Raw genomic sequence first — 27,289 nt, 5'->3', positions numbered from 1 at the left:
GGGCCGCTCTAAAAACTGTTTATTACAGAACAGGCGGGCGGCTAATTTGGTCGTCGACTAATTTCTGGATAACATCGTCTTAGTCCGTGGCACATTCTTGCGCGTCTAATAACTAATTAAGTCTACGAAGCACTGTACACACCCCTACATCGCTCGCAGTGGGCCGGACTCGGATAGAATTATGGCTACTTTCATATTGTGTTTGAAGTTTTTATAAAGATTAATGTTATAGATACTGTTTAACATCGGAGCGAACTTATTTTCTCTCTTTTAAATTGTGCTTCATACCAAAGGTGGTTTACCAATAGACCTGTTTTAACCTTTAATTTTTTAACGGATAATTGTCACTTGTTTTGATTTAAAGTTATATGGTAAAGTATTTTGCGAATAGACCCCCCGTAGTTAAGAAAGTTTATATTGACATAACGCTAGTAAGGAAGGTAGCATAAAAACGCTTGATTTAAAATCAAAGGAAGTTAATTATTAATTAAACAGTTCTAGAAACGGTAAAACAAGTTTCATTTGCGACTCAAATCAAAGGAAAAAAGAAGATCTGTGTTTTTTGCTAGTTAGCATTTTGTTTTAAATTGATATGACCTACCGGTAGGGACCTCTCATTATTGTATAGCCTTTAGATCACCTTAATCATATTAATTTATATGATTTTGAATTATGTAGCTAACGAAATAAACAGGATTGGATTCTAATATCACCAATAGCGGATAAACGTCAGCCCGTCAGGTATCTTGACAATAGATCAAGTTAACAGTCTATATTTTAGATAACCTATCGTTATAAAATACGACTTACAAGAAAACCAGTCATTTCACTGATATAATATCTTCAATCCAATGCATTTTTTATCTATATTACTTTCTAGAGTCTACTTAATACCCATTAAATACATCCATTAATTGCCTTGCATATATATATGGTAATCATTTAAAAGAATAATTATAATTTTGTTAACCTCGGTGGTCTTAAAATAAGAATAACTGATACTGACAATTATTTAGTGTACGTCGTAATAATCCCGACGATTTCCATTAATTTTATGGTTTAATATAAAATAACAACAGATAACATGGCTATAAAGTCACCGGACACATTATGTAAATTGTAAACCTATATTATATTGTTGCTTCGTCTTATTTATTATTGGAGTCGTTATTTAGAAAACACATAAAGCCACTAACAGTCTATTCGTTTCCCATAAACGAATTCTTTAAATGAAAAAAAAAATATTATGTTATCAGCTAGCTTCTACCAACAAGTACAGTAACAGAAAGACAGTTTGTTTTGATTATAAGTACGAAGATTTAGCAATAAAAGGTTGTCGTAAATTCGTCCCTGGCTAATATCTCGGATAATCTTTGCACAGCGATTGTTATTATAAACTTAATACTACACTTGATTACAGCTCGTCCGCTCCGAAATAATGTAATTTTGTAATATTTTATTTATACTTTTTAACACATCTTGTTTATCGAGCGTTGAAAGGTGACCTCTTGTGGCGAATATTTTTTTAAATATTGTAATGTAAGGTTCAGAGTCTAAATAAGACTTGGCCAGCTATAAAACACAAGTTGTCTGCCACGCCCACATTGGCAGGTTCGCAAGGGTTCAAAATAAAAGACCTCTTTTAATCCGTGATAATGTTCATGGTAATAACAGCTTGAATATAATTAAATGAAAGAAAAAACAAATTCGTTACGAGTGGCCATTAAAATGTTTATTAGTTGTGAATTGAGGTATTGATGTGGTTTTATATTATTATGGACCCCTAATTTATAATCTAGCATTCAACCTTTTGTGTAGATTTTATAAGAGCAATTATACTTAAAAGCGATTTATGACCTACGAAATTAAATATTTGTGACATCACGTCAAGTTAAGACGGTAGCGTGCAACGGAACGCGCCTGGGGCTATTATTTTGACAGCAAAAACAAGATGGCGGACGATGATTGCGCGCGAAATCGATCGTCACGAGCGCATTCCACTCGCACTGAACGCGTGCCGGAACAAAAACTACTATATGAAAGCAATTTTCCCCGGGATATTCTGACATGCGTACACATATAAAATAACATCCTATTTAGTTAGAATGATGATTTGAAATAGCGCAGCGGAGTAGCAGAAATAGCTAGCAATTTTTCGCGCAAGACTTAACACACGCTAAGTAACTGAATCGATTACTGTATGGTACCACTGTAACGCGATGAAATGAAAGTAACCGTTGTCTTTAACTGTTCGATTAATCATGCATTATATTACTTATCAACATAGAGCTTTTTGAATTCTCCTTTCATTCTATACATGTAATTATTTCCTTTTCTCGTTGATAAAGTCAGCAAGGAATCTGAAAAATACCAAATATTTCTTCTTAAGTATAATTCAATATAAAATACACGTTCTGTTTAAAGAAGATATTGCAACAAACCAGGAAACGAAAACATTTTCATTTAGAAATTTACGACTAAAGTTCATGGTATATTTCTGAAATGATGTTCTCTTCAATCGATGTTAGGTATCAGTAAATCATAAACCAGCTTGTATTTATGGTTCTGTGTAATAAACATTTACCCTTATGGAGCATTTCCTCTGTTACTATTATAGTCTGAATCAATTCGCAACTAATTTTATCTCACAATAATAAAATAAATACGCAATTCCGTATTATTTGAGCGCAAGAATGTCCCCGGTGTACGCACCGTACATTATTAAAGGCGGTTGAGTCAATATGGGGATATTTAAATGTTACCTAAAACAGAATACAATGGGAAATATCTACGCATGGTTATTACCATTATGGCCGACAATCGTGGTCATTATGGTATTGAATACTTTATTGAGTAATTTCCTGAGTTAAATCGTATGGTTAACCAGAATTATTAAAACTAATTGCCATTGAATTATTATAGCTACGTTTATTGTATCGTTTGCGTATGCTTCGCGTGCAATGGACTTACTTTTAAAGGTTGTCTGAAGCTTAAAGAAACTCTTTAGATGAAAGGAGTCTTGGTCAACCATGTAAACACTTCCTATTTATCTTAACGCTGCGAGGTGTTAAACTTTTATTTGTTTTTGAAGCTACACAAACCAAATATTATGAGAGAATAAAAAAAAAACGCTTTTGAGTTTTCATGTAGTGATACAAACAGAGGTCATAAAATGAGTTATTGAATTGTCTGAAACATAGTGTTCGTCGAATATCAAAGTCTTAAGGAGTCAAAGGTCAGATGTTGAACGCCGAGACCAGTCCACGGACATTCAGCGAGAGTGCGGGGTCACTCACGAAATAGTAATTGTCGAGGAATGCCAGGAATCCACCGCGTTTGTATGCGATTTCGCAACAATAACCCAATAAAACAGAAAATTCAGCCGAACTCGCCGCAGCCTTATAAGACCTGGCGTTCTCCCTTTCTCGGTCGGGTTACACAAATAAGTATGGAAGTCGTGATGGGACCCACGCCTTCGGGCCAAAGTGAACAGATGCGCGGAAGTCAAATGCATGTGATTCTTTTTTGTTCAATAATGAACTGTCACCCTCCGGCTTAAATGTATTCCATTAAAAATCTCAGATCCTCGCCTTAAAAACAAACAATGGAAAGTCCACTTACGGTGTCATTATTCGTAATTAATTTAGGTACCGGCCACGACGAATGCTTTACGAGCGGAACGCACGTCCGACTTGATTCAAAGATTGATTCCCATAAAATGTATGAATGTGTATAAAGAAACACAAAAAACTTTCGACTAAACCATCAAAAAATTACCCGAATCCGGTCCCAAATTATTGTGTGATTTGTCTCGGCACAACACATGTTAATTGTTTTATTTCGAACAGGTAAAGATTTCGTAATTATCCCCAAGGTCCACAATGAAAATAGGCGGGAAAAAATAGACAAAGGATGACCGACGACGCCGCTTATTTCGTTTATTTTTTAACCCTTATAGGTACCTGGGCGCGAAGGAGCCAACGAGAACGACCCGAGCGTTGAAGCTCTACAGGCCAATTTCAAAACTTTGAAGCATTCTATAAATAGCAGGCTAATTGCAAAAGAATTATTGTGACAAAGTGATATCAAGGATCTTCACAAAGACATCTTTATTCTTGAGTGGCTTACACATTGTTGAGTTTTTTCTCACAACACAAAGCGAAGGCACCTGAGGATGGGCACTATTCTATCACGTAGGGACGATAAAAACGTGACGGAGGCGGCGGTTACGTGCTCACAAAAACAACGGCTTATATTAAAAGAAGAATTTACAAGAATCATTTACTTTTCCACACAAACTTCGTTATGTGCTTGGGATTCTTCAAAGGAGCCAAAATTGCTGACCAAATTGTTAGTGATTACACGGTTCATTTTTATACAAATATCTACCGACAACACAACCGTAACTGGATAGTGCTCTGTTGATATTCCGATCAGGTTTTGGTGAAGCTCGACCTCACTCTCAATCTATTATGACATACCAGTCCATCATAAAAATATTATTTAATCAAATGTAGTTTCAACTGAATCAATCAAAAGTGCAAGTTTAGTCGAAAGCGAACTTCGAAACGTTCGCAACTTCACACGTCTGTAGCGGACGTTAGTTGAATGCATCGACTGATAGACAATATTTATATGCTTGCAAATCGCGCTGATTTTATGTCGTATAGGTCATATATGTGTTTTTACATGTAATCCTGTGCGCATGGTTCAAATGTGACCATGCATCTAGTCGGAACCCATAAAATAGGAAGTTATAGCTCACGTTGAATTTCAAATGATTTCACAGAACACATTTTGTGTCTATGATAAATGTTCCTGACTCGTTATACTGAGAATTGATGGATTTATTTATATAAATTATAAATGTATATCTATTGAAATTGTATGCAGATGATATTGCAAGATCTCATGCATATGCATGTTGTTTTGTTGCCAATGATCTCTCTTCTGTGGATTGATCCCGGCGGACTTGTAAATTAAAGGTTTATTCAGTTATAAAATCGAAAGTTATTTGCAATTTCAAATAGTAAGAACAACAATTTTAAGGAAGCGGATATTTGTTATCTTTAGCCCTTATTCTTGCAAGAAAACTTGAAACTCTATTTAAAAACAATATGTTGGTAACATTTCATCTTTGAGATAAGGTTCAATAAAATCGAACTGTTCCATATTCAATGAAAAATTGTCGATTACAAAGTCTTCTTTTACATTTATTTAGTGGTTATTTCTTTTTTAATTGTAATTTGCAACTTAAAATAAATTATAGTCTACAGTACTTAATAAGTTCTCTCATACTTAGTTTTTACAATATCATTATACATCAGGAATGCGACAAACCCATCAGATAAGGATATAAATGAAAAATGATAATCGTTGAGCATCGCGACATTAAACATGGCAGAATGCATATTATAAAAGGATAAGAGTGTTCATTATTAATGTTCATTACGCACTGAACGACCATGTATTTACATTACACGGTATTGCATCTACTCGCAGCCGCAACGTTTTGATAAATCGAAGGATAATGTTTAAACACACTTTAATTAACTACGGCGATATTAAAAATTCTTCCAATATGACGACCACTAAGCGTCGTTGGGCGGTCCACATCTTTTCGTTTTAAAAGTAACGTTACAAGATAAATGAAAGGTCGTTTCAAGAAAAATAATTACCCAATCCGCCGCTGCACGGTTATCAGGCGCCTGTTTAAACGAAATTTTAATAAAGCGAATAAGGCTCGATTACGTCGCTCATATTTCAAGATGGCCGAAACAATCGGCGATCATTACCAGTGCGTATACGAGCGATGCGAGCGGTACGCACTGTTCGCCGCAGTACGCGCCCTACGCGCCACGGGAGCGCATTGATAAACGCTCACGTAATGATGGGACGCCAACTTACGTACCCTATATGGTATACTTATCGAATGTTTCACTGTATGAAAATTAAACGATCGTCATCTTTAACGCAACTCAAAGGGCCCTTACACACAATGGGGCACAAAGCGTTAGCGCTCACTAAGGCTAAGTAATCTGATACTTTCTTGGTCCCGGTTCAAGTTCAACTCAAACTTAACTGTTTTTGAAACTAATATTTGACTTCTCAAAGCGATTAAATGACATTCGAGCTCGAAAAATAGAGCGTTTAAAGCTTAATACAGAGTTGGTCTGCATGTTTTTTTATTTTTATTATCATATTTTTATAAACTTTATAAAGCCAAGATTGAAATACACATCAAAACTATAGATTAGTTGTAACGCAACCAGCAAACAACTTTGAATTCTCCACAGTAGATTACTCAGGATTTGGTATTTTTCCCACTGCTGTATTCAGAAAGCGGGCATATTTACAGACATCGCCACCATCATTAAACAATGCCCTTTTAAGTCAATCCGTCATTGTTACAGCACAAAGATCACGTTCATGAGGAAGCACCATGTGTACCGGGCCATAGGTAAAAGGGCGCTCTCTGTGCCTTCAACAAGAAATGCACTATACCGATTCTTTACTTTCTTGCGATATACATTACTCTGTTACTTGATATTGGGTAAGGTGGTGGAATGCGTGGCGCGGTAATGTATAGGGCATAAGAGGGGAAGATCAATGGTTGGTTGTTTCACGGTGAGGCAAGAGAATGCGGTCCGTGAGAAAAAAATACTCTCGCTTCCGATGCGGTCGGCTAGATAGCGCAGGTGGTGAATGCGCCTCACGCCTCCTCGCCCGTTTCAAATTTAAAATACTTTATTTTTAGGGGTCTCTGATTGAGTTTATGAACCTCGATGTGTTGAACCTTTTTGTATGTTTCTTGTTGGTACGCTGCAGTCTTATCTTATAATTTGTTTTCTGTTTAAATTAAATATTTAATGAAGTTTCTTATTGCAAATTATTTTACACCAAGTTCAGTGGTAGTATTTACGTTACAGTATAGTACGTGATCCATCTGGATATAACTTTCTTACTTTTCTGGATCTTTTAGTATAAATCAACGAATGTTTGTTAATTAAAAAGCTATGCTAATCAATATTCTTTGTAATAATACTTTTTATCTAATTTCAAGTTTATTCTTTTGTCTCTCTTTCGAATTTGCTATTGTTGTGGAATATTAGCCCATATCAGTCTAGATGTGCACCATATTATATAACAGAATCACATTGAAGTGCTCTACAAACGCTACTATACGGAACACGGTGACTAAACGACCTCACAGCCACCATAGAAGGGTTTAGGAATTCAGTAGCAGTTTGTCATTTGTAGTTTTTTACTATTATTACGTCGGCACCGTCCAATCCTTTATGCTTTTGTTAGGATCACAAATATTTTGACTTCTAAATATTTATGAAACGCAACACAGTGTAACTTCTTAGAACTCTTTAATAAAGACGTGTTTGTTTTTGTTATATTATAAATTGGTTATTTTGTTTGAATACTAATTTTAGGACATTATTTTGTCCCGAATATTTCGAGTTTGACATCATAAAAAGCGTGGCGATGCGTGCTTTCATGTTTTAGTATCAAGATTGTAAAACAGTTTATTACACATTTACTTAGTGAACATGTTATAAGCATGTTTGTAATTTAGTATCTATTAATGTCGTATCTTATCACTTACGATTTAAAACCGTGTAATAAACCGAATAGCAGCCGGAGTACCGCACTATGTAACTTTGACATAGTGTGGACAAACCGACATTGGAACTGGCCTATAAAAACATTAATTCAACAAGTAATTAAGTTCCAAACCAATTAATATCGAGAACTTTATAACCCACAGCGATTGTAAGCTTTGAACTCCATGTATGGCAGTTGGAGGAAAGAAATCGAATTTAATATCGATAACGTACATTAAAAGTCACGTACGAATCGAGTAATTGGAAATCTCATCGAAAAGCACGCATGTAAATCGTTCATTACATATCCTTTTTGGCGTAAACGCAGGTTGTTGAGGGACTGAGTCAAATTACTTTTATACTCACAAAGCGGCGATTACACAAGATATTTACAATTTAAGAATGTGCTGGTGTTTACCGAGCTCTCATATTTTATTGAAAGATCTGTCAAAACTTTTTACTGCAGATATATATATATATTTTTTGGTATAGTAATATGCAATCAAAAATTAGATAAATACTTACCTACAAATGATAAGCGACATGTCTGACCTTGCCTACACCTTGAACGCATCCAAAAATTGCCGATCTCGACAGAAAACAAACCCCGATGACAATCAAAGGAAAATTTAAAACGGGTTAAATAGTTTATTAAAAATCGTCCCCTGCTATACAAAATTACGATATTTTGTATATCATTAAAGGATATTTTATTAATATACCGAATATTGGTCAGCACTAAATACGAATTACCGTTTTCATTAAAGAGTGATAATAATAGTGTAAAAGACCGAATATTACATTTACGGTAATTTCGCGTAATGAGATGGTGTAAGTATGTTGAACGCTAATTATTTTCGTCGGTAACATGGTCAATGACCAATATGTTCTATTATACGGTAATTCTGTATTAATGAGGAAAGCTAGAGTATTAAAGGGTAACTGATAACCGTTATTAGTACCTGAACATATAATATTAATTCCTGTACGGGATAAATACGTGTATATGTCATTGATTGGTTATGAGTTACGACGTGCCGAGAGCAATGTAGCGCGGATAAATGATCCCTATAATATATCTATTGCAGAAGCTGCAATACCTAGGTCAAGTCTGAAAGGAGGGACGCGAAACAGGGACAGAGTGTAAAACTAGTGTACTTTAAAAAGTTGCGTCTGCATCTATCTGATTGTGCTATAGTATCGCGATAATTTTTACATTTTATACATTTGTATGATATTCCTTTTTAAATGTTTGCCTTATCTAGTAATTCTATATGAGATCTTTATATCGCCATAAATAGCAATGATCCTACTCATACTGTAATTGAAATCCACAATATTGTTAACTAACTTTAAAAACCTATTTTAAAATTAACCTGTATCGTTGCAACGTTTCCATAAAAGAAACAGCAACAAACCCTAATCTGTATTTGGAGACGTAACTAGTACTTACTTATTAATTTTCTAAATAGGTCATATTTTCCACAGGTAGAGCCAACAGGCTCAGCGTCGCTGGGGGCGGCGTCCCGGGCTCTGTTCGTGGAGAAGGTCCGGGCGTCCAACGCAGCCTGCCAGGCCGGGGACTTCGCCACCGCAGTGGCGCTCTACACGGACGCCCTGACCCTGGACCCTGCCAACCATATACTTTATAGTAACAGGTGAGTGTTGAAAAAAACACAGTTCGAAACTTAATGCCTTGGCTCGCATGTTTTATACACAGACTGACCGCTTACTAGAGATCTTTGTCATGCGCTTTTTTGCGCAGGTTTATTTAGATTATCCTACTTATATTATAAATGCGAAATTTTGTGAGTATGTATTGGTTTTTGTTACTCTTTCACGCAAATACTACTGAAACGATTACAATGAAATTTGGTATATAGGTAGCTGAAGACCCAGAATAACACATAGGCTACTTTTTATCTAGGCATTCCCGAGGGATCAAGATTTACACGGGAAGGGTTTCCACGCGGATGAATTCACGGGCGGCCTCTAGTGACTAAAAATTCTGTGTAATTCCAAAATAAAGTAGTTGTATCAAATAGACCACTGTGAGTTGTATAAGCCTACGAGTCGCAGATGTTCTAAATTCTGCATTTTGTATGCATTCTTCAGCTGCGAATCTTACACCAAAGGGTCATTACTAAGTGGTTGCTAAAAGATTATAATTAAGTAATTATGTATTATAGACTATACCTCTAATTCTGCATATTTACAAAATAAAGTAGCTGTATCAAACCGAGCACCGTCAGCTGCATAGCCTTCGGGTCACTGATGTTATAAATTCTGAATGTTGTTTTCCTGCGCCAGCCGCGAACTTTGCATACAAGGCTCTCTAACTTTAACTTGTTGTTCTGTAGATTTTATGTTTGTCATTTGTTTTCTTTTGGTCAGTAAATGTTATGAAGACAACTGTATCGATTCCGCAGATTTTGAGAAGCTTTCTAATAGGTCCGTTAGATACTAGCATTTAAACTCACTGTCACTGAAATATTTGTCCAAATTCCATCAAGTTAATTAGTCAGACGAGTTAAAGGCAGGTATAATAAAAATACAAAAAAAGGTACAATAAAAGGCAATTTTCACCTGCGGGCAGTCGCAGCTAGTTTAAAACACTTCATACACCTACAACATCAACAAAGTAACCTTGTACGTAGGTAATTACGGGCATGAGGATGTACATGAAATATGATATCGATTCAATATCGCCCAGACCCTTTGCAACAGAATTCGCAATGGATTGGTAACAGGCATAATACTAACACCTCATTATTAGTCAACAACACAATGCAACATATTATTGCAGGGATGTTGAAATAATCAGCTGTCAACTCTTACAAATAACTGTCAAATTTGTAAGGAACATATACATATATTTGTTATTATTTCCAGCATAAACTATTAAATTGATTTTGACAGTCATCTAGTCTATAACCTGGGTTAACACTCATAATAAATAAATAAATTTAACCCTTTACTGTCCCACTGCTGGGCAAGGGTCTCCTCCCGTAATGAGAGAGGGGTTAGGCCTTGAGTCCACCACGCTGGCCAAGTGCGGGCTGGGGACTTTGCATGCCCTCAATAAATGGGTTAACACTCATAGCATTGTTATTAAACTTAGGAATGCATCCACTTGGCCAAAGTCTCAAGCAGAAGCTATACATTTTATGAACGTATTAGTTTACCCTACCACTAATGTCCGGAAAGTAGTATTTGAAGTTTTAGATTCAATAAAATGGTAAATGATGGTAATTAGCATAAATACTCGAGTGACGTGTAAGTTTGTGCGCAGGTCGGCGGCGAGATTAAAGCAGGGACAGTTTGCGGCAGCGCTACAAGATGCGACCCGCGCCCGGGAGCTCTGCCCCAACTGGCCTAAAGCGTACTATAGACAAGGTAAGACTTCCTATTTAATATAAATTATTAACAACTAAGATATTGATGGGATTTCGAATCTAAAAGTATGGATGGATCTAGCATTGTAAAATGTTTAATAGTAATAGCTACTTTATCATCGACAGGAATTTTCATCGTTCTTTCATTTCTCTTTTCAAATATATTTATGTTGCACTTTATTTGTGACCAATCAGTGGTATTTCTCATTACCGCATAATCAAAACCACACCACACACACTCTCATCTATAATTCCAGGTGTGTCGGACTAATGCGCAAACCTCCTCAGAATATTAAACATTTTATGATGTAAATTAATAGACATTAATTACTACAAACGTTCGAGTAAATTGAAATTATCTACTTTAACTAAAGCCAGCCGTTAATGTGCACATTCTCCGCTTAATGTCCACATTAACTGAATTTCTGATGGTCTCGGTAACTTATAAGACACGGTTTGCACTTAACGACAATGTTGCAGCACGAATATAATGACTAAAGTCGTGATAATAATATGCATTTGCTGAGTTAGTTTGCATAAATATTACGTTCGGATTACGCGAATAGTTTGTTGAGACTCTGACTTACGCATCGCTGCGCTATTGAAAATAAACTAACACTTTTGGTCATTTTATTAAAATTATTAGTGAAATAATTTAGCCAGTAACAGACTAATAGCTGGACGCTTTTTCTATGGTTTACAAAGAAGTAGATTCCGAGGCGATAAATCCAACAAAGTCGGAATAATTTGCTGCAAACTATTTGCGTCATAGAACGTGTGAATTGCGTATCTGTTTGAATATTAATATACTTTCTGCATATTCATTATGTGCACGCATTATGGGTGTTGCGTGAGACTGCATTATGTTTTTTCGTCTATTGTCTGTATGTGTCGTCACTTTCACTATAAAACACTCAACATAAAGGTTTATTATCGCCTATCCGTTTTATTGACAGGTGTGCTCACATTGTCCGGCCGTTATACTACTAATTGAACTTTGTTTTGTTTTATGTTACTTTTATATGGGATTTCACGAAGAAAAATTTTCCCTTCTTGATTTAGAGATTGCTATCTTGTCTAATTTATTCTCTTCGATCTTCTTCCTTTTCGATTTTTAGATGTCGTGTATCAGGAGATGATGTTTTATATTGTAGCTGAATACGTTGTCTAGTCTAAAGGCAAAAAAATAGCCGTCTTTCTGCATTGTTTTAAGCTCTCTACTTATATATTTTTTCCGGATATTATAGTCAATATCGTCACACAATGTATTCTGGTAAGCTTAAGATATGAAGCATACTTATATCGTCTAAAAATACGTCTTTGTTCAATGGCCTTTTGAGTCCCATGCGAAAGTGCACTGATTCTATCTGACGCCACCTTAATCGTTGATAACTTAATATGCGATAAATGAATGATGATTACCATGTAATGAAACTAACCGTTTACTAAGTAACGCATATTAAACAGTTTTAACCAAGATAATAATTTTAACAAGTTTATAATATTTTACAACTACAAAATGTCAGCCATAAAATCAACAAGGAAGTTTTATTAAGACATGAACTATGTAGTGTTGAACATAGATTAATTACTGAATGAAATTAATAAGTGAAACTCTCTTTGCGAGAGAAAACAGTTGTCAGTACGAACAAGTTTATAGCTCCAATAATTTATTGGATGAAAGCCCTAGAAAATCTAAGTTATGTCCGTCAGCAATAGACGCAATTCTAGTTGACCTTGGAAATTGTACTCTAAAGAGATATTGAGAATTGTCCTGTGTTTGATTAGTTGTTGTTATACAGTACGTCAAGTACAGTGTCTCATTCCCGCTTGATAAAAAAAAATGAAACAAAAATGTGAGACACTCTAAAAAACGCAGAAATTCAGTTTTCGTATTTGTTTCCGAGATATATTTATGGTGTTGGAAAAATTCTGTTACTATTGTACACATAATCACGGCTTGTAAAATTACCTAATACAGACATCGAAAAATTAAGTATACCCAAATATAATAGATTTTTTTAATATAATACTTTATTGTGCACATATTAACCTATGTTTATATTTCAGGTGTAGCGTTACAATGTCTAGGCCGTCACGGCGAGGCGCTGGCCGCGTTCAGCTCAGGGCTGGGCGTGGAGCCTTCTTCAAGGCAACTCTTAGCGGCGCTAGTGGAAGCCTCCCTGAAGTCACCGCTCAGAACAACCTTGGAACCTACCTTTCGCCAGCTAGAGGCTATGAAATTGGACCAGTCACCTTTTGTACTTATTTCGGTAAGTTGACAATCATGATCATTTCTTCATTTCTTACTTGAAGTCATTTATTTCATTCTACAGTTTAAAAATGTAGCGTATTTCTTTTCCTAATTAAATCGTTGCTTATTGCGTTAACATTAAAAGTAGGTGCTCCTTATAGTATTTTATTTTTAGGCAGGTAACTGCGCCATATGTATAACTCAACGGAAAACCTTTGACTGTATGAACCCTACATATTGAATATTTTTAAACTGAACATGAACTGAGAGTTCAACACATCGAGAATACGGTACTGCGCTCCGAAATTGTAGGAACCCATCGCCAAACTAAAAATGAGGGCGAACAGGTCACGATTGGTCCAACGTGGTCGGAATTACCACTAAATGGCCATCGTTGGTCGAAGCCTCTCCGCGTGTGGGAACAGTTTGACTTTTGATATTGGGCACAGGAAACGGATAGAATCAACGTCAGCCGTGCAGAAGCTATAAGCTATAGAGCGTAGATCCGTTAGTCAGGATTTTTAGGTACAAAAGAAAGATGAATTAAAAAGTAAACTCATAAGTTGTAGAATTATGTCTCAGGGCAATAAAATTAAGTTCAATTCCACAAAAAATTTACAATGGAACATGATAGTGTTCTGCACACTAAAACTGTACCAACATAATTTTATTCTTTAATAAAAGCTGAATTTATGAAATTCAATTATTTTGAAAAACTAATGATGTTCGAAGAAAAGCTATTATGCTGAGTTTTCTTCTAACATCATTAGTGGAATGAAAAATCCGAGAATGGTGCGTGCCCAAGTATCCTGCAAGCTGTACCAAGGATTTCATTAAACAAGCAACTTCATGTTTCGACTATTGGACTCCACTTTCCTCTTGTTATGAGATAAGCTAAATCATAGTTGGTAATTCTACCAAACTGCGGGTAACACGCGATCAACACAACTTTCATAACAATGACCCCAACTAACCTTTCGGAATGTTGTGTTAAGTATCTGATAATGTCAATTGATGTCTTATTAACATGTCACTTTACAAAACTTATTAAGGTTTATCTGCCGGTTTCACCACTTTTAGAGGTATTACGCTAAATGTCCACTGGCAGGTAAGGCTTGCTATAGTTGCTATACACATATTCGGTTCAGAACGTTCGGTTCGACAATATTTATTGAACAACAACAGCAAAACCGACTCTAGTCACTTGTTAGCGCCAGCCTTACATTTTAGAAGTCAATTGCGCAAGTTAACTTTTGGAAATTTTATTATTTGTGGACACTTCCCGTTAACTTACCATGGAAAATTATGATAACTTTTTATCTGGCAATTAATGTCCTTTCATAAATTCAGGTCTTCAACGCCTTGTTGTTGTCGGCATTACTTACAAACCGACTCAAAGTAACTTAGTAAAAGAAACAATTAAGTACCTTATCTCTTACATTCGATTACCGCAATATTCGATATCAAAGTTACATAAGTTATTACATCGTAAAATAAACAAAAAATACTTTTTCCGGAGTAAATGAAGTAGGAACTTGAAAGAGTCAAGAACATTGCAAATGTACGATCAAGTACCAATCATGATAATTTTAAGTGTTCTGTCAAAAAGTAATTACAACACAAATATCTTTTGAAAATAAAACAAAAATCTTTTAAAAATTCTTTTATTTATTGAGAATAAATATGAAATTTAAAAACAATATCAATTACGAACCTAAATTGTTGCATAATTAAAGAAATCTTCGTAAAAGTTTTCATGTAACCTTTACGTTTCGTGGCCCTATTACAATGTTATCACTTTTGAAAAAAATTGCAGAAAAATAGTTCTTATCCCGAGTCTTAATCACAAATCTATTGGAACTTCGACAATAGATTTAAGAAAGCAGCCAATTATGTCGTAGACTTTAACAAAAACTATTTTTGCTCCACAGGTATTCGTTTTAAAAAGCTTTTAGCCGCAGTCATTAACGTTTCCCAACCAGCTATTAAGTCCAATGATATAATCATGTCGAGTACATCACAGGAAACTGCATAGTTACTTTCTCTTCGTAGATCGCGTTGACATTTACTTTCGCAGGTCTCTTAAGTGCAATTACTGAATATTACTGTAATTGCAGTTAAGAAATGACTTTGTATCCCGGAAACTACTGGTGACCTGGGCGCGACAGGCTAACAGAGATCTTATTACGTCTTTATTTAGATGTTTACGAAATACAAAGCAGGTATACTCAATTAATATAATTAGCTAATTTTATAAAAACTTTATATTAGGAAATATCTTTATACAATAACATGTAACTTTGGTTTCTAAGAGATTGTGACAAATCAAATCAATTTTCAGATTATTTTAAAGATAGCATTGTTACAATACATGCGGCTAGGTATGCTTTTATGTGTATTCTATCTGCTTTGAAGCAACCCTGACACTAAATAGGTACCCAGTTAAAGTCTGTACAACAATGAGTTTATTAATACTTGCAAACATTTCCTTCACCTAACTACCTGTTAAAACTAAGACATTACTGTCAAACAATTTACTTGTGGTGCCTATTTTCAAGACCACTAGTACTGCAGTCGATAGTCATACCTAAAATGTAACAATACGAATTCTGTAGTTGGCCAGAACAAAATAATCCCGTTCCCACCTCACGGAGTGCGTCGGACAGGACAAACGCCAGCAATACCTCGACTCGATGCCAAAATAATGCGCTCCATTAACGTTGCGTCCGGAAATATGTGTATTGTCAGTCGTTCCCTCAGCCCTGACGTGAACATGCGGCTGAGATGCGATTTACATAAAAACACTGACCTATAGAGGACGACGTTGTATGTATTTACTAGTCTCTGGTCGCGGTTCCACTGCTTTATGTGCTCTTATAATGTTTATTTTTATCCTTCTGCGACTACATGCATACGTATTGGTGGTTCCATGATTAGACTCCGCAAGAACCACTGGTTTACTTTTGTGCTCGTATTCTAGTGAATATGCTTTTATGATCGGCATTCATACATTCCAATAGGCTACACAGAAATGTAGAGCACATTTGATATAAATATTTTAAATGTAAACACGGTTTCCCATAAAATATCAATCTCACAAACATGCGGTGTTGACATAAACTCCACCTCAATCTTGAATGGAGCAGATTAAATAACGTAGTATTGAAACTTTTAACGAGCCTCTCACGTCTCTAGACGAAACAAGCACACATTAAGTGACATATTAAAAGATTAAAAGAAAAAACCGTGAAGCAAATACAATCGTATCATTATACAAATAATGGCACATTTAGAGCTGGTTGATGCTGGCAATATTAAGCACCCGATACACAGAGCGAGCGGGATTTGCATACATTCCACGGGCGTGCAGTCCGGCGACATCGAAACATTTTTCGGCGCATTTAACCAGTGAAACAATGGGGCTGAGTGATCAAAGGCCCATAAATACGCGACCGACCCCCGTGAATTTACATACAATCTGCGAGACAGTTGATCGGCAGCCCAGACGTGAATGGCCGAAATGGCGTCGCACTACCACAAAATGGCCGCCGTTCACCGCATTCGATATTCGCAATTGAACTGAAATCTGTAAATTGCTCGTGTTCCTCGGGAACATTAACGGTGTATAGGTCGGTTCCTCACAGGCTCGTTTTTGCGCTTTCCATTACGTTAATGGATAATGTGCGTATTTACTAGTTTATACTGAAAATTACTATTATTATATACCATCAACTCTTATCATAGGTTAAGTTGCGCTATTATTGGCTCTCTACTCATTATTGTTTTGCAGCCATAATTGGTCTTGTGTGTAAAACTAGCATTACAGCCTCCGCTATCACTTTATCATAATAAGTATCACCATGATCAACTTTCATTCCATTTTATGTAGGTAGGTAGTACAATAGATGTAAAAGTACGAAATACGAACAACATAAGTTCAAATAATGCTCTAAAAAATCCACAAACCACTAAATATTAATTCAGTTCAATAGTTAAGTTTGTAATAAACCGCTTGGGTGTTCTCAAATACAACATTATTGCTTTATACAGAGATAAGTTCAAATCGTTTTGCTAAATGTTTCACTGGAGTCATCGTAATGCCAAACTTAATGGCTTCTTAAAAATTCGTCGCGGTTTTTGTATCCGCCGGTGATACTCAAATGCGCATTTTTTGTACATACATTAGTTTATTATTATGTCGGGTTTAAAAAGTAAATGACATGGAAGCTGAGATCAAGAGCACCGATATGACTAATTTGGCCGTGATTCAGAAGTCACGGGAGGTTATTACAGCTTGCGACAATAACAGGGGCCTTAACAATACCCAAAAATGTTATTATCTAAGATTAAACGGCGCCTTTTTTGCTCAATTCAGGTTCCGCATTCCAGTAGTTACAAATAAAAGAATACGAAATCTTTGTTCAGAATCAAAGACGGATCAGATAGCCAATTAACGACCCACCTATTTTTAAAACCTGACTTACTAAACTATATTTCTATATTTTGGTTTGTTTTGTTATTTGTGTATATTTTCTTTAATATGTTATGTTTGTGTAGGTGGTCGGGCAAGAACTTCTGGCAGCGGGACAGTATCAAGCAGCAGTGACTGTACTGGAAGCTGCACTTCGCATCGGATCATGTTCACTCAAGTTACGGTAAGTTCAGCGAAGAGACAGACTCTACTTAACTCCCATTTAGTTCATATACTAACTAGTTTTTGATCGACTTTAATTTGCGAGGAAAATCAAAGTTACTGCAGCTCTTGTCTGTATAAGTTGATCTAGTTTCAAAATATTTTAGTCACATGGTTTAGTCTCAAGGTATTACGATTAACCAGAGTTCCCCACGATCAGTTATCAAGTTAAGATAGCTAGATTGAAATGGGGACGATTCTAGAAGTCTTAATAGACTTTAGATCTCAAAGTTCAGTGATATTGTACATTTATCAAGCATTACTTAGTAACAACCATTAAACGTATGCAATGATGTTTTGCAGTCATATAATTTTATGTCCATAGACCTTACCTGTTTTCTAAAAGTTGACTCGTAATGCAAGGAATTTAAACTGGCTTTTCAACTTACAAATATATACATGACAGTTTTCTATGCCTATTTATGAATAGTAAGAAAAAGTTTTTCTTATAAACTGCTCCCATACTTGTGTTGTGACGGCACAATGCTATAATGGATAGCGAAAGTTGCAAATCTAGCAGTCAATCAGTACAACACTGGCTGTATCTAATGGGCATAATTATCTCGGCAAGTTGTTCCTGCTAACTTTTTTATGAGTACTCTTAAGTGTCGTGTACACTAGGCTGTATTGCCGGGCAACATGTTGCTGGAGATTGCGTGTAGTGTTACGTAACTGATTGCTATATCTTACCTCATTAGTCCTGCAGGAAAAAAAAAGTGTGAATGCATTACGAATATTTGTATGTATTTTAATACTAGCTGACCCGCGCAACTTCGCTTGCGTCACCTAAGAGAATGGGTCAAAATTTTCCCCGTTTTTGTAACATTTTTCGTTGCTACTCCGCTCCTAATGACCGTAGCGTGATGTTATATAGCCTATAGCCTTCCTCGATAAATGGGCTATCTAACACTGGAAGAATTTTTCAAATCGGACCAGTAATTCCTGAGATTAGCGCGTTCAAACAAACAAACAAACAAACAAACTCTTCAGCTTTATAATATTAGTATAGATAAATGTTTTTAAGCTATGCTTTTTAAAACTGTTTTCTATGGATATAAATGAATCAAAGTAAAATGTTTTGTTAGACGAGATTTTCCGATACTGAACAATGGTTTAAAGTGTCGAATTTCTTACAGTGAAGTGTACAATATATCATACATATTGAATTACCGCCTTATCGAATACAATACAACAGTATGTTGCATCTTAAAACTGGGCAACATACTCGCTAGTCGACACGGGGCTTTAATCTGCCATATTCGGCGAACGAATATCCATTCTGAGGCAGACGCGACTGCCTTTTACGACGGAATGCACGCTTCACCACCACTTTCAATTTCACGCCAGCATTAACACTAGTCTAGGAGCTCCACTTTACAATCTTCGTCTAATCGGAAAAGATGCTTGATACAAGCTAAGCGTTCGACAGCCATATTTAGCTAATTTTAGTATTTTTATTACCATATTCTTTTCATAAGTATCGTTTGAAATGATGCCCTTTCGTCAAAATGGAAACTAGGCATAGCTAATTTACGGCTTATGGATAAATGTCGATTAACCTATCCGATAGACAAATTAACGAAAACAACTGTCATAATTTTACCAGACAAGCGAACCTTATTCAAAATTGGTGAAACCAAGGCATTGTGTTATGTACTTCTTTTATTTTTAAATTAAGTCATTCAACCGCCTGCCAGCAACAAAGATTTTATCTAATGTAGTAAGAACATAAGCATTCTAGTGCCAATTATGAAACCGTTGCAGTTTATCACCTGCCTGGTAATCTACTCATATTGGCAACTGTACATTGTTCTAGGTTTCCCATGAAAAACACCGTTACTACGGGAGCGAAGTTATATTTTCATGTGCCTTTTCCTTATGGAAATCTTTGATATTAAATAGTCTATAGTATTGTTGATCATTTAAGTAGTAAAAAACATTTATTAGTCCATCAAACAGCTCTGTGGTTTCTTTTATTGGCCCTTACTATCAATTCGCTGCGTATTCTCATAACTTCTTAGTAATTAATTCTCAATGTGCAATTAAAAGATATTTCAATTAATTTCATAGTTAATTTCAATAAAATTATTAATTTACAATAGTACTTATATTAAGACCGTTACTAAGAAGTGGGCATTGATCTAATAATGGATAAACAGTGGTATGTGCGATTATAAACGTACTACTTAGTTGTGTATATCTTTGAATCAGTAAATGGCCAGACGGATCGCGGTCCGCAGTCAGACTTGATTATAACGTGCGGTGAAATGCAAATTATATACGATTTCCTTTTGTTTATGAACTGCTAAATGTAGCCTTCGAGTTGAATGCAGAAAGTCGTTGTCATCTGGAGCCGTGTGCTTGTTTGATGGAAACTTACAGAAGCATAACTGTCTCCTTCTTTGCGAGACGGGTTGAAAATAAAATTAATTTCAGTGAATGTTACAATTAATGATTTAAATCCGAAAACCAATAAAATTATGTTTTATGCTCCAGTATATTTAAATGTGACGAGCCTGCTCCACTGAGTGCATACCTATTTATTTGCCATGTGATCTCGTGCGCCATGGAATATAATTGTATGGTCGGTTTGTATAAAAGTACACGTTATTTTAAGAACGAAGCGAAGCAACGCGGTCCAATTACGGCTCGCAATAGATATAAAAAATACGAAATCTCATTACCATCCATGGTAGTGAGCAATAATCTGGAACAAGATTATTACCCGATTTGACGAATTATACAGTGCACTCGAGTACTAAGAAATTGCTAACTAATTGCACCAATCAAACGTTTTTTACTCGCCAGTAGGAGAACTACAGAGCCTGTAAAAGAAATTAACCCGTTTATTTTCGTATTAAAGGTTTCGATCGTAATCCCTTAGCAACAATTTCACACCATTAACACCACTCAGGTAGAGGGTTAATAAGAAGAAGACAAATGAGCGGCGAATCTTCGTTCGTTACTCGTTACATTATTATTTTTAATCACAGCGAGTAACAGGTTGACAGTCGGATAATTTATATATACTTAAAGCGAACGGTTATCTTTGGCGGAATTTGGACATTTTGATTTATAATGTTCGAGTGTCGAGGAAATAAAGACGTCGTAAATTTTGCGCGGAATATACGCTGTAGCGTTTTAATAACAACCTTCTAATTAATGAAATGCAATAGCCCTTATATGTGCAGTTATTTCGATTCGATGCGCATATGTTCAGGTGTATTCATGGTGGGAATCTGCAATTTGTTTGATTCTTATTTTTATTTTGCAGACATAATTATCTTTGTTTATCAAGTGTTTTTTAATCTGAAAGGATCCTTATTGAGATACCTTTATCAATTGGCTATGTTGTTTTTCGTGGATTTTATCTTCAACCTGATGTTTGCATCACTATACATAAACTAAATTATTAGGAAGTGAAACTTAATTGGATAATTAGTAATTTTCCTTTACGTATATTAGATCTAAAATAACGTTACGTTTAAGGTAATAATTATATTATGTGATAGAAAATTAAGTAGACTGCATAATGATCACGCGCATTGTTTTACTTTTTACTCCAAAGAGCGATCCCGAGCCACTATCGGGTCTCTTTTACTAGTCGCTATTTATAAAATTAATTTAGAAAATATATCAGGACCATTAAATTTCTTAAAGTTAACATTTTCTCATATTATTTTAAATGTTACTTGGATGACACAATAGTACCTATTACGAAAAATTCACAATAAAACTACGGATCGCTGAAAAACTTTTGGTAGACAACTTAATCAAATACATAACTACTCAACATAAATTAGAATTAGGTAAATACTTTCTAATGCACACATTTTGAATCGAGACAAGTGAAGAAACTAAGATCTTAAAAATATTTACTCAAGGAAAAAAGAGAGGCAGAAACACTAAAAACGTGTCGAATGCTTTTCGATGTCTGAGGTACAAAATCCCCAAAGCTTGGGCGTAGTTAAGCAAGTGTCGATGCACGAGCCGATCATTGGGACTTGGAATATATTCAGTGGATGCGCCACACTATCGACCGTCTCGGGACCGCTGGCCGCAGTTTATGGCGCCATTAAAACCACCGTTAATGACCTCCTACCATGGTCCTGGATTTTACCTTATGAGAAATACCATCGCTTAATAAATATCTATATCCAGTACAACGGCTAAACCTGTAGTGAAAGACCGTGTTTGAATTAAGCCTATAGCCGTGTTGCCTTGTCTTGTAAAAGGAATTTCCATTGAATTACTTCGACGAAAGCAGAGAACGATATATCATATACAATCAGGCGCTCACTTACAACACAAGTTAATTGTTTCGGAAAACTAAGACGCCCTGTTTCTGAGTAGTACTACTGCAGCTGTCGGCGTTAGAACACTGGTAAATAAATATCCACTGTATTCAGAGAAACGGTCATGATTTAGGATACATCGGGTTTAAAGGGAAGAAACGAAATGAACTACAAAACTTACTTAAATTGGAAATGTATTCGGAAGCTTTTAAAAAGAGCTGTATAAGTATTATATTCACATCATTATTTAAGAATATGCATCAATTATAAAGTGCTTGCATTTTACAAACAATACTCACATGCACAATAAATAAATATATTTTTACTACGGCTTCCGTGTAACTTATAAATACCTGTGTAACGAGCTCAAATTGGAACGAGACGTAATTATAACACCTACGAGTGAGTACCTGTGTCCGCGCCGAGAGACACCGAATTCTTCAGTTAAATTTATTTAAACAAGTTTCCAGTTCGAGACATTGATTGAATAAGCTCCATCTCTATACACTTGGAAGACATTAAGTAACTCTTCCCGTCCCAAAATTGTCAAGTTAAGCGTCCGAAGCGGTCCCGTGGCGTTGAAACCCACACCTCGACACGATCTTATCTCTCCGTTGATGGATCGAACCTGGATCGATACGGGACTATTCTGTCGCGCCACGATAAACGCGCCGTCATATAAATAAGGATTGTTATACGCGATCCTTATCGAGATGATCGCTGTTGACAGATGATGAGATTAAAATGGGATAATACTTCGGGAAAGGTGAAATAATGAACACAAAGGCGACTTTTATTGATAAATTAACATAAATATATTTTTTACTTGACTGACCTCCCGAGTGTAATAGCCGAGAAAAATGATATTGATTTTAAAAAAAAGAAATATACAGTAAGTTTACTTTGGAATGTGACTATAAAGCGCTAAGCATATAGCCTCTTAGTCGGGCTTAAAACGTCCAATAAAAATAATTGCAATAACACTACTTCGTACGAATAATCTACGAACACAAGCGGTCGCCTTTGAATTCTTGGTACAAATGAAATACAAGCCGCCTGGAATCTTGACGGGCTTTCAACAAAAACTATTAAAGGAAGCACCTCTTCTCAAGTGATACGTCTTAATCGATTGAACAGAATACGTCAACAGCATCGACGAAGGTGGAGGTGTAAAAGTGTGATGTCAAATTACATTGACCGCTGTGATTCATTACCATCGGCACAAATTAAAATATTTATCTCAGATTATTTTAATCGGTTTCACACGAGCTATTTAAGAAGGAACAGGCTTCGAACCGGACGTGGGGATTCAACCGATGCTTGTAGCGAATGAGTAATTATGTGACTTACTTAGTACTTATACTGTACCTGGTACTTAATATCATACAAATATCGTTGCACAGTTATTCAACTAGTATTTATTTAGATACCGAGAGGTACAACTGTTATTTTCATGATTTATTGTCCATTGTTTAGAATGATTTGTGTTTGTGTTCATTACAAGTCTCGATCGTTTTCTATGGCTGAGAAATTCTAAATTTTGCACACTTCACAATTTAGTTTTATCCTTTATTTACTAAAACTTAACTTCCTTAGGACCATTGATATATTAAAAAAAAGCCCTTTATCTTTCAATGGTCTAGGGTCAATTCGCGAATCGCATAAATGATAAATTAAATTATAATTTACGGCTCTATCAACTAACATATAATTTTTTTTAAACCACGAAGAAATAATGTCTAAAGCAACTAGAAAGAGAGCGATCTCTTTTTCCACTGTTACCTGCTTAAACAAAGACCTAATGGAATACATTATAATAACAATAATAACGTTTGAATGTATCAATGATTATATAATCTCTCTCTTTCCACCAGGGGTTCAGTATTCAGCGCGTTATCATCAGCTCACTGGGCGCTCAGCCAGCTGGACGCAGCCATCAACTACATGCAGCAAGACCTGGCCGTGGCGAAGTCTCTCGGCGACACGGCCGGCGAGTGCCGCGCACACGGCAACCTCGGCGCCGCCTACTTCAGCCAAGGGTCCTACAAAGACGCCCTCACTGCTCACCGGTATCAACTTGTACTGGCTATGAAGTGCAAGGTCAGTACAGACATGTTTTAGTATTTCTAGATTGGTTGCAGAAGTGCGATTTGATAAATTTGTTTGTCATACATTGTATTTTGGTGGTGGTGAGAAAATTATTTGTCATCTAGGAATGTACCATGGCATGATGTTGTTTATCGTAAATCAGAATACGTATTTGATAAACTTTAATTGCAATATCGTCAGTGCCTTCGGCGCCATGTTTCATCTTAGTTATCTACACAAAGCTGGAGCCGAACATTTATGTATGTATTAAACCACTTTCTATTGCGTGTTTGGGTTTCGCTGCGCCAAGCAAATAATGCCATCACGTGAGAATAGGCTCCCTGCGGAGTTGTGCGGACAATATACAAACAATAACAGTCAGCTGAAACGAGGTGCTTTCTGAACTATCCAATAGGCAAACTACAACAAATCGCTCAATACCACCGCTAGGGGGAGCCACTATTCCCAAGCGAGGAGCAATATACGCGCTGCAGGCACAATGGAATATTTACATAAAGAATGGTAGTAAACCGTTTGATTTCTCCTTTTACAAATGAAATAACAAATGTTCTCGACTTCTCAGTCGCAATAATAACTCCCGCGGTTTACGCGGCCCTTACTTGTAAAAAGTTAATTTAATTTTTACTATGGCACTGCGCTCTCGGCTGATGATGGTTCATTATTTATTGTTTTGCTTCTTTGTTGCCATCTACCTAAATTGGCAAGTTTATTAAAGTTGCCATTGTACATTCTAGGAATCTCTCGACTATACCTGTAAGAAAAGTAAGTCATTAAGTACACAATGTCTGCCAACATTAGAAAGTAAACGTATTGATCCTAAGTTGTATACAAGAATAAACTATCTGTACTGAAAATAAACGTTGAAAAAATTGAAAATTTCCACATACGTGTACTTCCAGTGTATATTACAAAGTATTCCTACCAAGTTAGGTAAAGCATGATCCAGTCGTAGATACACAGGTTAAGTAAAGACCCATTAATTTATCAATAGTTTATCGACAATAAATATCTTGACAAAAACATCTTTCTATTTCCACTCATCAAATAGAATACAAAAAGCATGAAGCGATAATAATATGTCACGGCATCTCAGTATAATAGGTTTATAAAACGAACATAGATTAGTGCGAGTAGTTGACGAGGGTCCGGTCCGTGGAAGGAATCACTTTCGTTCGCCTCTCCGACGAGTTCTTGTCGAAACCGGCACCCGTATTACACTTGAAAAGAAACCTCACAAATAGTAAAGTTCCCTTTTTATTGAGGCCTTTGATGGCTGCCGCAGAGCCGCACACGTTGTGATGCTAATTTGCAGTAAATACACTGACATCGCTGCTCTACAAGGCCGCTCCGATGTGCAGTGACACTTATCGTCAAGTGCGATTAATCCCACGTTCCTGGAATTATACTGGCTCAAATTACAGTGTTACCTACTCTAATGAATTCAAATAGTTTTAGTTAGAGGTTCTTTAAGTTGTTTTCACTTTCTGTGCAGACTTATTGTGATTGTTTCCTTTTGATTGTAAAAATAGAACAGTAAGTCATTTTCTTGCAGTGCATTCATTTCGAAATGTTAATGCCTTGAATTAAAACATTGCTGGTAGAGCCGTCAACATGCCAAAGTTATAATATATTTAAAAAAACTTCCTCATAGAAAATAATTTGCAGAATAGAATAGAAAATATTATTTTCTTAATGATTCGACAGATATCTTGCAGACAAAGTCGCGTGCAAAGAAAATATAAAATTAAATCGCACCAAACAGGTTATAGTTCCATGAAACGTGTAAGTGATGATCCAGAAAATAGAGAAAAAGTGCTTGTCAGATTTGTTTAGTATCGCATAGCGAGCAGTGGGGATTATACTGAGCAAATAAACTAAATGCGAAGCACCGTCAATATTATAAATGAACCATATAAAACGCGTAATTAGGTACCTATAACAGCGATTGATCTTAAGATAGGAAAGTTTTTCTCAGTGAACATTATGCCCAGCAGCTTTAAGCACGTCGAATCTAACCCTGTAGGTTCAACACTCGTTTATTAAAAATAATATGTATATCGTACAACTATATCGTACTATGTATATTCATTCCACAAATGCGTTAGTTTTGTTGTTTTCATTTTGAACGCGGGCAATCATTGCGTCCACTTGTGAAACAATCTGACGAACAAATAGTCGTAAAAAATTATTTACTTTGCGCGTTCTGCTTGAATGGTACACAACAAAAACTCACCGGTCGATTTAAAATAACCGCGAAATGCTGGCAACACGGGAATTCTCGCGAGTAATCCGAGAATGGACGAATAATAATTACATGACAAAGTGAAGTGGACGCAGCCCGAGCCGCGATTACAATCAAAAGAATTATCGTGTGAGCTGCGTTTAAATGATTGCGCCGCTGACCATCTACCGCCTGTGCCCTGTAATGTGACCGAGACCATTTTATTTTTATTTACGGCTATTATCCACTCGATTCTCAAAAGTAGTAGCCTCTATACTGGTATTTTGTAAGCAGGCAATCGCAAAGCTGCTTCAATGCTTCCAATAAAAAAAATATAGGAATTCCGTTTCTAGTTTAAAATAAAATATTTACTTACCTAAAGTCAATAAACGACTAATTGACTGTTAGAGTAACGAATTCCGAGAAATACCGACTACAAAAGACGGATGTCGCCCGCGGTCCGGCTCGACCGGCCTTATCGATATCTATCTAGCGAGCTTATATCTATCGCGTCAATTATTGACAAGCATAATCGGCCATAATTTGCGCTAGCAAAGAATACAACGATATATTTTTATCAGGCCCGTTTCTCGAGCAACAAGAGTAAAAATACAGGGTTACATTTCTTTAAGTTTAAAAATAAAAGCAGAGGACTCCACATATATCTGTTTAAAACTATTAGGCTCGTTTAAAATAGACCGGTCGAGTT

At 36.0% G+C, this 27,289-nt stretch overlaps 1 protein-coding gene across 1 annotated transcript in view; it reads left to right on the top strand.

The window, feature by feature from the left end:
• The window catches only part of LOC142981514 (uncharacterized), a 73,363-nt gene that overhangs the window by 24,954 nt on the left and 21,120 nt on the right, over positions 1-27,289 (top strand). Inside the window, exons 3-7 of the mRNA XM_076127495.1 lie at positions 9,102-9,271; positions 10,906-11,009; positions 13,079-13,281; positions 17,820-17,917; positions 24,125-24,350. Coding sequence (XP_075983610.1) covers positions 9,102-9,271; positions 10,906-11,009; positions 13,079-13,281; positions 17,820-17,917; positions 24,125-24,350 — 801 coding nt within the window. The remainder of the gene's footprint in view (positions 1-9,101; positions 9,272-10,905; positions 11,010-13,078; positions 13,282-17,819; positions 17,918-24,124; positions 24,351-27,289) is intronic.

This window comes from Anticarsia gemmatalis, chromosome 20 (genome assembly GCF_050436995.1).
Source record: "Anticarsia gemmatalis isolate Benzon Research Colony breed Stoneville strain chromosome 20, ilAntGemm2 primary, whole genome shotgun sequence".
NCBI lineage: Eukaryota > Metazoa > Arthropoda > Insecta > Lepidoptera > Erebidae > Anticarsia > Anticarsia gemmatalis.
The sequence above is the reverse complement of the archived record's forward strand: the minus strand, read 5'-3'. Positions and strand labels throughout refer to the sequence as shown.